The 13762-nt window shown below is 50.9% G+C and overlaps 1 protein-coding gene and 1 pseudogene across 1 annotated transcript in view; both read right to left on the bottom strand.

The window, feature by feature from the left end:
- BCAR1 (BCAR1 scaffold protein, Cas family member) overlaps positions 1-10023 on the bottom strand; it is a 40500-nt gene extending 30477 nt beyond the window's left edge. The window contains exon 1 of the mRNA XM_035118067.2: positions 9725-10023. Coding sequence (XP_034973958.2) covers positions 9725-9736 — 12 coding nt within the window. The 5' untranslated portion in view covers positions 9737-10023. The remainder of the gene's footprint in view (positions 1-9724) is intronic.
- LOC132592385 (5S ribosomal RNA) lies at positions 5048-5167 on the bottom strand (annotated as a pseudogene).
- Positions 10024-13762: the final 3739 nt, after the last annotated feature.

Below are 13762 nucleotides of genomic sequence, written 5' to 3'. Positions count from 1 at the left end.
ACGACTGCCGTGCTGTGTAAGCCATTCCTGAGGCCCAGCCTGTAGCTGGAGGCTAGCAATACTGCACTGGGCGGCATGCCTGCACTCATTCTGCTCCTGCTTAGGGAAGGGAGGGAAGCAGATCCCCCAGAGGGAAGCCGGTGGGAGTCAGCTGGGTCCATTCTGCTTGCCAGACCCAAACAGCTCCTCTCTCTGATGGTGGCAGGCCACTCTCTCAGCATCCCCAAGGAAACATTTGGCAGCAATGAACCGTAACGTCTCACCTGCCCTACGCAACCAGAGAGATGAACACAAAGACAGCCTTCTGGATCAGGCCAGTGGCCCACCTAGGCCTGCATCCTGTCCTCACAGTAGCCAACCAGATGCCCTAATGGGGAACCAGCAAGCAGGACCTGATCACAAGAGCCCTCTCCCATCCTGTGATTTCCAGCAACTGGTATTCAGAAGCATTGTGGCCTCCAGCTGTGGAAGGAAGGCATAGCCATCGTTGCTAGTAGCAGTCGATAGCCTTCTCCTCCATGAATTTGTCTTATCCTCTTTTAAAGCCATCCAGGTGTGTGGCCACCACCACCTCCTGCAGCAGCAGCAGTGAGTCCCATAGTTTAACGGGTGCTGCAATAAGAAGCGCTTCCTTTTATCTGTCCTGAATCTCCCAACATTCAGCTTCACTAGGTGTCTGTGATTTCAAGAGTCCTGCACTCCGTGATTCACCAAGGGGTCACAGAGAATGCCAGGATGCGGCCTTCCAACTGTGCTCAGTGGCGCACAGCCTGAACACATTCTGCCCAGTGTGTTCTGCAACACTGCATGGGTCTCCCTCCTTGACAGGGCGCCCGCGGGATCTGCACGCTGAAATTATGTCTGTTCCAAGCAAGGGCTCAGCACGCTACCAGCTTGGCCTGCAACGGCCAGGACTCCATGCAATGCCAGCTAATAAGACCAGAGAGAGGCCCCTGCAGGTTTGGTCAAGGGCATTCACTGTGTGCAGTACTTTGCATGGGGTTAAGTCAGCCCCGCACTGCACATGACCGCCATCTATAACCAGTGCCTGCTGCTGCTGCTCTCCTCCTGTCAAGACTTGCTTGGAAGACTGACACAGACTTTTCTTGTGTGTTTTGTGCCCATTGTCATGAAAACTGCAGGCACCAGCCGCAGACATCAGTCCCTGGTGAGCCTCAGGCACTGCCTCCTCCCTCCGTCTCCTCTCCTCCCCTCCCCTGTCCCAATTCTGCCATTGCTTCACACCTTCCCTGACTTTGCATTTATACAACCAATGTGGCAGAAGAGCAAAGCAGTTTGGGGAAGTGGGGCAGGGAGAGAGAAGGAGCAAGAGGACCCCAGTGAAATTTGCAGCCCCAAATTCTAAGAAATAACAGAACTATAGAACTGTAGAGTTGGAAGGGCACCAAAGGGTCAACAAGTTGAACCCCTCCAATTTTGTGGGTTCACCCATACTGTTGTTCCAAGCAGATAGCGAGCTCCAGAAATTCTCCATCTTCCATATGACTGTTCTCCTTCAAATCGATGCTTTCCTTATACCTCAGACTGGATTTTCTTATCCCAGGGATACCCTGAAAAGGAGAGGACTTGACAAAAACCCTTATTAAGGGCCAGGAAGGTGTGGGGAGGCAGGAATTTGGAGGACTTATGTCCACAACCTCTCTGGATGCTTCCGTGAATCTTCTGCACAGCACACTCCACTGCAAAAGTGGGGATTCCCAATCCCAGCGCAACCCTTCAGATAGCCCCAGGTGCCTGAAACCACAACAACTCAAGCAGCAAAAGTGGGCACCACCTAGCCCCCAAACAGGCTCATTTTGGGTCCTTGCATCATAAGCATCTTGCATCTGCAGAAAGCAGAAGGAAAAAGCCACCAGGGGTTAGAGTGAGGTGGGCTTCCCAGAAAATTTGAAACTGGGAAATGTTCCTTTGCAAGTCAGGCTAACTTTCAGCAGAAAATGTTCTGTTTGCATTAGATACTTTTCCAATGTCAAAGGGATTGCTCTAATTTGCCATGTTTATCTTACTTGTATTTAGCTAAAACAAAGCTGAAAACTTTAAAACAGCCAAGCTGGCCTAATACTGTATTCACCAATGGAAAATTATAAAAGATAAAAGCATTGGGAATTTTTCCATGCCACATCACTGGTTGGAGGCGTTCTTACCAATGGGGTTCAAAATGTTTGGAGAGAGGCATTGTTGCCCTCGGTGTATCTCAGCCATCTTCAACCTGGAGTCCTCTGGATACTTCGGACTACAACTCCCATCAGCTCCAGTAAGCACCGCCTAATGGGATTTGTAGTCCAAAATATCCAGAGGGTGCCAGGCTGTGGAAGACTAGTGTGCGGCCATTTTTTATTTTGTCCCAATGCCATTCCCAGCTGGTTAGGCAGGTCTCTGAACCTGTGCAACTCCCCCCACCCACCCCCCAAAAATGTTTGCCAGATGCAGCAAGTCTCCTTTGAGAGAGAAATGGGTGCAAATATAGCCCCCAGTGCAGGGGGGGGGCAAGCCTCGGGTCTCCCTTGAGCTGCCCACCAGACTTGTTTTCATTGCCTAGCATGCAAAGCAGCAATAAACAAGTGTACCCTAGGGCACGTGCAGAGTGCATGCCCACTCTTCACCACCGGCTGCAGCCAGCAACCCCACACCTCCTTGTTTAGGATGTGGAAGTTGTCGGTGGTTAAGAGGATGCAGATATTTCAAGCCCTACTTTTTCTCTTTAGAAATTACGCTTTAGCAGAGGTGGGAAAGAGAACCAGCAAGTTTTCTCTACACACAGGGCAACATTTGGCCCACGCAGGACAGGTGCCTCCTGACACGGATCCCTCTTCGACCCTGGTGCTCGCAGAAAGGTAGAGGGCACCTCCCACCCCAAGCAGCCCCACCCCCACCCCAGCCTGGTATGGGGAGTTACTGCCTCCAACTTGTTGGTGAATCATTAACTCAGGGTTCAGCAGCTGCCACACACACACAGAGTTCAACTGCCAGAAGGCAGGCTCTGCCCAGTCAATTACTCACCCAGCGCAGCCTGCTGGTGCCAAGAGAGGGGAGGGGAACCAGGAGAGCCAATGGCAAATGAGTCCATAAGGATGGCTTGGGGGGGAGAGAGAGAGAGAGATGGAGACACACATACACACAGCTGGCCAGGCTCCTCCTCTGTACTTAATTCCATGGAGTCTGCAGACCTGGAAGCCCCCACAGCTCAAACCCCTCCCAGCACAAGGATTCTGTAGCAAGGGAAATGCTCTTTGCTCCTGCACAGGAGCACCTTCTATCAACTACAGTGGTACCTCGGGTTAAGAACTTAATTCATTCTGGAGGTCCGTTCTTAACCTGAAACTGTTTTTAACCTGAGGTACCACTTTAGCTAATGGGGCCTCCTGCTGCCGTTGTGCCGCCGCCACACGATTTCTGTTCTCGTCCTGAAGCAAAGTTCTTAACCCGAGATACTATTTCTGGGTTAGCGGAGTCTGTAACCTGAAGTGTCTGTAACCTGAGGTACCACTGTACAGGCAACTCCTCATTTACATGGAGCCTCAAGCCACTGAAGTGTTGCTGAAGTTTGGAGCCCAAATCTCAGATCCATCACCCCCCCAATCCCAAGCAGTGACTTACCCAACCAGACAGATGTGCCAGAGCTTTTAACAGCAAGGGATGGCCATGAACTTTCCAGAGGCATCTGCTGCTGGTTGGCTGGCCTCAGAGACAAGAACGCAAGGTTAGACAGGTCTTGGAGTGATCCCACCAAGGTAGTAGCCCTTATGACATCTGTTATAAGAATTTTGAGGTCATATATATATATAATAATTGTTCATAAAACATGTACATGAATGTACAGAAACATGTCTGAAGCAGCACAGGAAGACAGGCCTTTCTGACACCATTTTGACTCTCTCTGACCAGGTGTTCCTCTGCAAGGAAGAAGGGGGGGTGGGGGGAACCTTCTCATTGTCTCAGGAATTAAAGTGATAATCCCTGGCATCCTGATACCTGAGTGCCAGACAAAAGGTTGTGATTAACTTGGCTGGGAAACAGGGAAATGTAAATATCTCTCAATTTTGTTGATTAGGTTTTGGGGGCAGGGGGCAGGGTCCAGGGTGCTCAGATTACTGCCACCAGACCTCCCCTTTCATGATGTACCTATGATGAATCTAGGGAGGGGGGGTCTTGGGCTACACCCCTTCTGTGACATATGGATGATGCTTCTGGGGGGTGGGCTGAAACCAATTTCAAATCTCTTTTTAAGGACAAGACATCTTTGTTTGGGGTTCCTTCCTTGTTCTCCTGTGTGAGAGGAAGGACCCTGTTGCAACAGCAAAAATAAAAGTGCCTTGCTTCGCACGTCCTGGTTTGGTCTCTGTTATTTGGTGGGCAGGAGACGCTTAAACTTTGTCTGCTTGCCAGGATACCTGGACTCTTCCTGGGTCGAGGATCCACTTAATTCTAGGGCCGTGTAGCTCTGCAAAATTTTTACAACAGTTTGGCGACCACGAAGGGACCCAGTTTTGCCTTGAGCTCCGGGTTCACTGAGGAAGGGGAGCCCAGCGCGCCCTTGCCTCTTTTGCAGGGGGGTAAACCAACCTCAGGACCCGAGGCACTTGGTAGTAATTGAGAGTCCAAGCGGGACCCCCAGGACGAAGCAACGTTTAAAGGGACAAGGCTGTTTTTTTTTAGGAACCAGTTGGAAGCTGGAGACAACGGGATTCGACTGAAAGGATCGGTCGTGAGTATTAAAAGGGGACACCTTGGGTGAGCTAAGAACCACAGCAACTAAAAATCTATTTCTCCACTTGGACTATCCTTTTCTACTCTCCTCTTTGGACCTTAGTTGCAGCAAGGCTGCCAGGCACAGTTACAGAGTAGAACTGAGGTCCAGGGCAACAGTCTTTACGTTAAACGCAGAGCTCAGAAAGACTGTCCCAGCTCCCTTCTGCCAAACTGAGCAGAAGTCTGAGCAAACTGTCGCTTTTCTACCAATCTGGGAATCTGGCTATCCCAGCTCTGTTTCCTATTCCTCTGCTCTTAATCTTCGGGTGAAGACGCCCCCCTACCGCACCCAGTATTCCCAGGCGGTCTCCCACCCAAGTACTAACCGGGCCTGACCCTGCTTAACTTCCAAGATCGGACGGGATCGGGTGCTTTCAGGGTAGTGTCATCCGTTAGACAGCAGGAAGTGCCCCCCCTCTCTTAAAGGACCGTGTCGCCAAGCTAACAATCCTGCCCAAGCCTTTGGAGTGTCAGAGGGACTCCTTTAGACAAGGCAATAACATTTTGAAGTAACAAAATGGAGCGACAGTGTGTCCTACCTCTCAAGGCTGTTGAGAAGAGGCCTGCTGGGTCAGACTCAAAGTCCATCTAGCCCTGGATCCTGTTTTCACAGTGGCACATTATGGGAAAGCCAAAAGCAGGACCCAAGAGCAACAGCGCTCTCTCCAGCAACCAATATTCAGAGCTATACTGCCTCTACTCTTAGTAGGCAAGGATAAGGTTGTGAATAATGCAGACTGAAGGATGGAAACGGTGCAAAAGTCAGGAGACAGCAAGACAGGGGAATCCCCTATGACAAATTATTTCAGGGTCCCTTCCAGTCACTACAAAGGAGTCCAAGTGGGAGGGCACAGCGGTCTTTTAAGGTGACTGACACAGAGATGCAGGGGGAGTTGCAGAGACTCCATCCCCAGAATCACCATCTTTCTCTCTCACACACACTTGTCCCACAGGCATCATCAGGTTACACTTCACCAAAGGTAAGGCCACCCGCCTTTTCCTGACACATGCATCCACTCAGGAATTCAACTTCCAAGCTAGAAAACACAGAACAAAGACCCAGACTCTTGTATCTGGGTGTAAAGGACTCTCCTAGCCTTGTGGGTCAGCACAACAGATGGGTAAGGGCAAGTGGGACAAATGGGGGTGGGGGAAGCAGAGGCATCAAATATTCCCTCCCCATCCAGAGCACTCAGCAGAGAATACTGGCAACCACATTCAGGATTATAGAACAGCACCTGGAAGATGTATCCACCAGAGCGCTCCTAGGCCTTCCAGGTAACAAAAAGGGAGATACTGGCAAGCCTGAAACTCATTTCACAAGGACCTCTAAGCAGCCAGGAGGCAGTCTTCATGACAACCTAAGAACACATTGGCTGCTGGATCAGGCCAAAGGCCTGTTTGGTCCATCATCCTGTACTCTCACAGTGGCCAATTGGATGCCCCCAATGGGAAACCCACAAGCAGGAGCTGAGTGCCACAGGGCTCTCCCCACTTGTGATTCCCAGTAACTGGTATTCAGAAGCATCACTGACTCTGATACCAGAGGCAGAGCTCACAGTCCACAGCCTGCTGCTCATACAGCAGCCTTTGCCAAATTGGTGACATCCAAATGTTCTGGACTACAACTCCCATCAGTCCCAGTCCCAGTTAGTGACGAGAATCAAGCAGAAGGAGGATTTTGTATATCCACCTTCAGCTGGGGTGTGTGTGTGTGAATGAGGGAGAACAAGGAAAGCTTTGAATCACACAGAAAAGTACAGAAATGATTTCAAGGACGGTTTGGCCACAGGGCATCAAACACAGGCACACATTTTCAGCAGCTGTGCTTCCTCCTGCTGACCACCTAATTTCAGGCCTCGCCAAGTTTCCATTCTGACCAGGCATAACTTTCTTCTGTTCTGCCAGCTCACCAGGCCTCAAGCATTCCCATGGTCTGGCACCATCAGGCTCTGCCTGGAGCAAAGTCACACTCCATTTCTATTACTTTGCGGAATCAACGGCTCCCAGAGCTGGATATCAAACAGCCAGCCGTGGGACTCCTTGGGTGTAATCCTTGCCAGGACCAACAACTGGCACAAGAGGCAGAGAGATGTAAACATGTGTGGCTCATGGGGAGCACTTCCCACCTCCAACTGGCTGCCTCCATAAGACAGAGCTTTTCAAATGCACAAATCACAGCATTTGTCCCCTCCAGCAAATCTTGCACAACAGCCGGGAGGTCTGGACACCCACCAAGTATAGATAACCAGGAGTTCCAGGAAGGAAGAGGGCAAATGAAAGCTATTGCCCTTCATATGTGTACCAGAATGCACCCAGATGAACACAGTAGGGATTGCTCCAGAGTATACAGGCTGTGAACCTACTACAGATCTGGGACTATGCAATTTTACACCCCGTAGCATTCGAGCGGCCATAGACCAGCGCCAGGATTTGGCTCTAGTGAAATCTGTCAAAACAGAGCTGTTTCCTAGCATTGCTAATTATCATGGCTCATTTGAACAGGAGTTCTCTCTTCTTATTCATGAACAAAACATGGCAGGCATCCCTGATGTCAGAACATAAAAACAAAGCAGCTGAACTTAAGCACTTCAAAATCTCATTTAGTTCAGTGGGAAGTTTCTACACACATTCCTATCTTTCCCATTGGGGCTGGCTGTGGGCAAACTGTAGACCTCCAGAGGTTGCTAGACTCCCATCATCTCTGACAACGCTGGGGCTGATGGGAGTTGTAGTCCAAAACATCTAGAAGGCACCAGGGAAGCCGGCATCTCTCCATCACCTCCTCTCATCCCCCACCAGTCCGCAGTCTCTTGGCATTCCAACAAAAGAACAAGTGCAAGTGTCTGCACAGCGAGATGGGCCAAGAAAGCAAGTCAAACTAGGCTCTACAGAGGATGGCAAAATAAAACTGAAGGCCACAAGTGACCAATGTGATTAGGGAGAAGATTCTGAGCAATAGCAAACCTCAGATTCTGAGCAATAGCAAAAAAAAAACCACCCATCAGGAAATGTTATTCAGGAGTCATTTCACCCCACCTGACCTGTTATGGTAAATTCCAGGAGGGTTCACCACCTTTCAGCACACACACACACAATTGCACACTTTCAAATGCACAAATTTTTGCTCTCTTTCAAGAGCAAAAATTCAGCACACACACACACACACAATTGCACACTTTCAAGACTAACAGTGCTATCCAACATGTGTTTTAATGGGGCTTATTCCCTAGTAAGCATGTTTAGCACTGCAGCATAATTAAGGCTTCCCCGGGCAATAGTCTCTTTCACTGGATGCCTGAAACATTACCCTCAATTGGCAGATATGTCTACAGGACATGTATAGGTCAGGGAGTTGGGGAATCATAATGCCCAAAGACAAAGGAGCCAACATTGTGTACTGCTTAAGAGTATTTAGCTAGGACTGTAAAGATCTCAGTTCAAATCCCCACACTGCCATGAGGTTCATTATCTGACCTTGGGGCAGTCCCTATCTTTCAACTTAACCTACCTCACAGGGTTGTTGTGAGGATAAAAGGGAAGAGGGAATGATGTACACCATCTTGAAAGCTCAATGTATTGATAATTTATATATATCAGAAACATGCAGAATCATTGGGGGGGGGGAGTCCACAAATACATGCTTCACACACTTCATAAGTTTATCCAACTCTCACCTTGAAACTAGCAAGATTTACTTTCAGTTATCACAGCAACTCTCTTTAAATAATAATAGCAATCCACTATTCCCAAAGTGCTGGTTTGGATCCAGACCAATGGGATTCAGGGACATTTTGGGGGGTGCCAGCATACACTAATACCCTACTTGTCCCAAGGCCAGGCCTAAACAGCATTTGCCACAACACACATTTCATGGGGCTTGGCTCTAGAACCGCTCTGCCGCTCTTGGGGTGCTCTGGAGTGGGTGGTTACCCTCCACTCACTGCACACTTGGGGTAGGCAAATGAAGGGGCCCCGGGAATAGTTCTTATCTGGGGGTCAATTAATATACACTGCAGAGTGGAACCTTGCCATGTCCGTGGTGCAGCCCTGAAGAGGCTGGGGGTCGGATATTTTCAGCCTTTCGGGTGCCACAGAGCTCTTCGTCTCTGCGTCCCCTTCAGCCGGGAGAAGCCGCGCTCAGTTTTAGCCTCAAACTAGACCCCCGTCCAAAGTCATCCTCGGTTCCCACCGCAGCAGGCCCAAGGCGGAAAGGAACGGACAGGGGGAGGCTGGCTTCGGGCAAGCTACTTTCCCCGAGCCCACAGCCCCGCAACGTCCCGCCCACTTCACTTCCCCGGGAAGAAGAGGGGGGGATACCAAAGATGTTGCTCTTTCCTTCCTGATCCCGACCCCGACCTTGGGAGCGGGGGCAAGAACAGCCTTTGGTTTTCCCGGACCGGAGGGAGAGAAACCAAGTGCTCTCTCGTGTCCGGCCGGGTTCCTAACATGGGGGTCGGGGAGCATCGACCCCCACCCCCCCGCACTCCCGCCTTTTATTTCTCTCTCTGCCCGCTCCCCAAAAGCGGGAAGGGAAAGGGGGCAGCCCGCGCGCCCCTGCTCCTCCCGCTCCGCCTGTTGCCTGGAGAGGCGCTTCCGCGCCGGGGCTCAGCGGCCACGTCAGGGCGCTCCCGGCTGCAGCCCCGGCGGGAAGGCACGTCCGTCCTGGGGCTGCCGCAAGCCGATCCTCGCTTCCCACAGGGGCCGGCCAGCCGAAAGCCCGGCGCTCGAGTCGGAACCGCGTCCCCACAGCCGACCACGGACGCGGCCAAGACTCGCCTCCAAGTGGCTTTCCGAGTAGGGGGCTCTCTCAGCCTCCTACTCCTAGGCGGAGAAAGTCAGCCGTCGGTCCCCCCACCCTCCCGCCGCCCAGCCTCGTTCCCTCCCCGGGTCTCTTCTCTCCCTCTGGCAGACTTGAGGGCTCGCTCGGCCTCTCCCGACGGCGCCCACTTACCAGGTAGTTCATCTTCCCGGCGCGGCCGCAGTGCCCCCTGGTCGTGCGCCTTAACGCATGATCCCACCGGCTGGCTGGCTGCGGCACTGGCGGCGTCTCCTTCCCGCTCCCGCAGCCGGGCCGACGGCTAAGCAGAGACGGAGCGCGAGCAGCAGCAGCGAAGCAAGAGAGCCAGCTCCTGGGAAGAAGGAGGGAGGGCGAGGAAGACGGATCCCCCCTCCCGTTCCTGCCGCCGCCCTAAGCCGCCTTCATTGGTTGTCCGGGAGAAAAGGAGGCGGCGCTGCCGAGCCAGGAACGGGACGGCCAGGCTGCCTCCGCCTGGCACCGAAAGGGGGCTGGACGCACGACAGCGGCGGCGGCGGCGGCGGCCCCGTCCGCTGGGACGGCGGGCGGAGAAAAAGAGGCGGATTGTCTGACGCCAGATGGGCCTCCGCCGCCGCCTCCCCTCGCTGCCACTCGCCGGGAGCACAGCGGCTCCATTGAGCTCGCCGCCGCGCCACGGAAGGGGCGCTGCGTACCCACATTTGCCTCTCGACCGCCTCCGTCCGGCAGACCCAGCAGCTGGAGGCCGGAGCAGGGCTTGGGGTTCGCCAAATGCCGACGCTCGGCACGAAGAAGGAAGGAGGGGCAGATGTGGGGAAAGGAAGAAAGAGCGTGTCTCTGAGCATACGCAGAGGGACCCGGAGCTCTAAGCCCCTTCGTCTAGAACAGGCAGCCCCAAACTGCAGCCCTCCAGATGTTTTGGCCTACAACTCCCATGATCCCTAGCTAACAGGACCAGTGGTCGGGGAAGATGGGAATTGTAGTCCAAAACATCTGGAGGGCCGAAGTTTGGGGGTGCCTGGTCTAGAAGCAGGCGGGAACCTTGCAGCGATTCCCGTTTCCCTGCGCTGCGTGCAGAGCAGTTAAAAGGAGGAATTGTGAGGTAGGAAGTCCCTGGTTCAAATCTCACCTCAGACATAAACTGACAGTCTCTCAAACTGAGCCCTCCCATATGTAGAACAGATAATAGCCCACCCAGCAGGGTTGTTGTGGGGATTAGTGATGTCATATTAGGTGAGGCACTATGGGACACTTAAAATGTGCTGTGCCTTTGACAACCTGTTGCTCTCAAGATGTTTTGGACTGCAACTCCCATCAACTCCAGACACTACTGTGATAGGGGTCGCCAGCCAAAACAACCGGAGGGAACGAGGTTGGCAAAGGCAATTCTACTAATTAGCCAACAACACCTTAGTAAAAAATAATAATTACTGAATCATAAAACATGAGAAAGGACTTTAAAAAAAATATTCCAGGTATAGCCCCTGAAATCCATAGGTACACAACTCCTGTTTATTCTGCATCCAGTTCACTCCTGCCGCTGGTTCATGACATTATCCATAACTCACATCTGTCCTGTAGTTTCTTGAGAAATACTGTGTTTTATTATATGTTTCATTTATTTTATGTTCCAATGCAGGACCCAAAGGGCTCCCACATCATATATAAAAACAAATACAACTAAAAATACACACTTAAAAAAATATAAATATGTTTAAAACGCAATTAAATGGTTAACCCTATTAAAAATAGCATTGAAAACAAAACTATTTAAAAAGTTCAACTCCCACCCTCAGAAGACAGACAGTGGGAGACCTGGAAAGACATCCAACTGCATGAGGTGCAAATGTGATGTGAAGTGTAGTGAGGGCTGGGGCTGGGGAGACACTTCCTGCGTTTTAAGCTGGTAATATGTCCATTAGGATTCCAGTCCTAGCCGTTTGACACATGATCTGGTGACTGAGCTTGCATTTCCCCATTTCCGTTAAATGGTGTAGTCTTAAGCATGTGTACTCTGTGTTATCAATTATATGCATTATTAACACAGTGTCCCTGGGCAGCGAATGTTGGCATCATGGAGTATGTGAAATTCAAGACAGACAGACGCAGTGCATTATAGCAGCGGGATTAGGACTCTGGCCTGCAGGTCCCATCGTCACTGCCCATTGGCCAGGTTGGTTGGTGCTGATAGGAATAGGAGCCCAGCAAGATCTGAAAGGCTTAGGTTCCCCATTCCTAATACTGTATAGGATTATGGACCCCACCTAGAGACCCTTCCCAACATCCTCTGGGACCTATAGTTGAAGAAGGTTGTGCATAAGAGGAATCGGCCCAAATCCCATCAGGCACAAACGCCTCTCACACCACACATTTGTTTTTTCCCAGCAATAACGGGCCAAAGCTCTAAAACTGCTTTTCCCAACCCGATGTTTTGGACTACAACTTGCAGCAGCTTCAGCCAGTGTGGCCAGTAGCTCTCCTGGCTTAAAGTTCCCCAGCTTCTTGACTTTAGTGGCATTTGATCCCCTGGCATGGGCATCTCTTGCACTTGTTCAGACGTGAATGCTGGCAATGCAGGACGGAAAGTTTGAAAGAGTATCACATCTAATTCGATTGTACATTTTAGCCAGTCTAAGATTTACATTGCAATTACAGGCCTGGAAAATGGAAGAGGGAAAAAAATCCCTCCTAATGTCACATGTAGAAACGCCCTTAGGGTGGTTTTCTTTTCTTTCCTCTTAAAAGTCCCTGTGCTTATTTTGCTCCATGATTTCATTTTCCAGTACTGTACCAGCATCATCAGGGAGAGCATTTCTCATTTTATCATCTGCACCTCAAAGGTCCTCCCAGTTCTGCCACGGCCATTTCCTTGTCTCGTAAACCCAGATGCCTAGAAAACGTGGGCATATCTGCCTCCACTCAGGAAAGGCAGGCCATTCTTGACTTCTCCATAATTGATAATGGCACACAGAGCAGGTTGTTTGCACACATGAGACTTAAATAGCCTCTGTGAGCTCCTCTCATGCCCCTTTACATCAAGGTCTGCTGACTGTTCATCACAATTTCTGTTGGGATTGCATTCTGCACCAGAAGCAGGGAGTCCTTTTTCAACCCAAGAGCTGTATTGCATTCTGGGAAGCCTGGGGGGGGGAGCACATGCCAGTGGTAGGTGGAACTAAATGCAAAACTAGGCGGAGCAATTAATGGAAGTTCTACCTTTGTACGGTAGGCTAGTTTCTATCTATTCTTAATCCTCCAGGTAAGTATAAGGCATGATCAGAATTCAAGAGACGCAAAAACATTCAAGAAAGATGCAAAGTAGGATTGATAAATGGCATGGTCCTGGGAATAATGGGCATGGCTGGAGCGGGGTATGACATGGGGAGACTCCTGAGGGCCAGATGGAGAGATTTAGAGGGGCACATTTGGCCCCAAAGACCTGAGGTTCCCCCACCCCAACTCTACAGCTTTATGATTCTGTGAACATCTGTTCTAGAGAAAGGATGAGGCCTGGCTTGAACCAGCAGGTAAAGGTAAAGGGGCCCCTGACCATTAGGTCCAGTCACAAACGACTCTGGGGTTGCAGCGCTCATCTCGCTTTATTGGCCAAGGGAGCCGGCATACAGCTTCCAGGTCATGTGGCCAGCATGACTAAGCCGCTTCTGGCGAACCAGAGCAGCGCACGGAAACACCGTTTACCTTCCCGCCGGAGTGGTACCTATTTATCTACTTGCACTTTGACGTGTTTTGAACTGCTAGGTTGGCAGGAGCAGGGACCGAGCAACGGGAGCTCACCCTGTCGCAGGGATTCGAACCGCCGACCTTCTGTTCAGCAAGCCCTAGGCTCCGGTTTAGACCACAGCGCCACCCGTGTCCCTGAACCAGCAGGTGCTAAGCCACAATTGCATCACATTCATGATCACCACAACAAACAAACAAACCAACCATGATAGCTTCTCCTCTCCAACAGTGAGGCTGGATCCACTTGCAATCAGAGGGAAGACAAATGTCATATTCATAACAGTGACTGCAATAGGTTTTTCACCAGGAAGTCTTGCCCTTTTCCCTACAAAGTTGAATCTCCCTCCTTTTTGTGTTTCAGGCAAGCTGTCCATCTTGCTTCAAATACATTTCAAAATGGCTACAACATATGTCTTAGAGCAGGTGTGGTGACAAAGCCTTTTAAGCCCAAGGGCCGCAATCCTTTCTGGGCAG

The sequence above is a fragment of the Zootoca vivipara genome, chromosome 6 (genome assembly GCF_963506605.1).
Source record: "Zootoca vivipara chromosome 6, rZooViv1.1, whole genome shotgun sequence".
In the NCBI taxonomy this organism is placed as follows: Eukaryota; Metazoa; Chordata; class Lepidosauria; order Squamata; family Lacertidae; genus Zootoca; species Zootoca vivipara.
The sequence above is the reverse complement of the archived record's forward strand: the minus strand, read 5'-3'. Positions and strand labels throughout refer to the sequence as shown.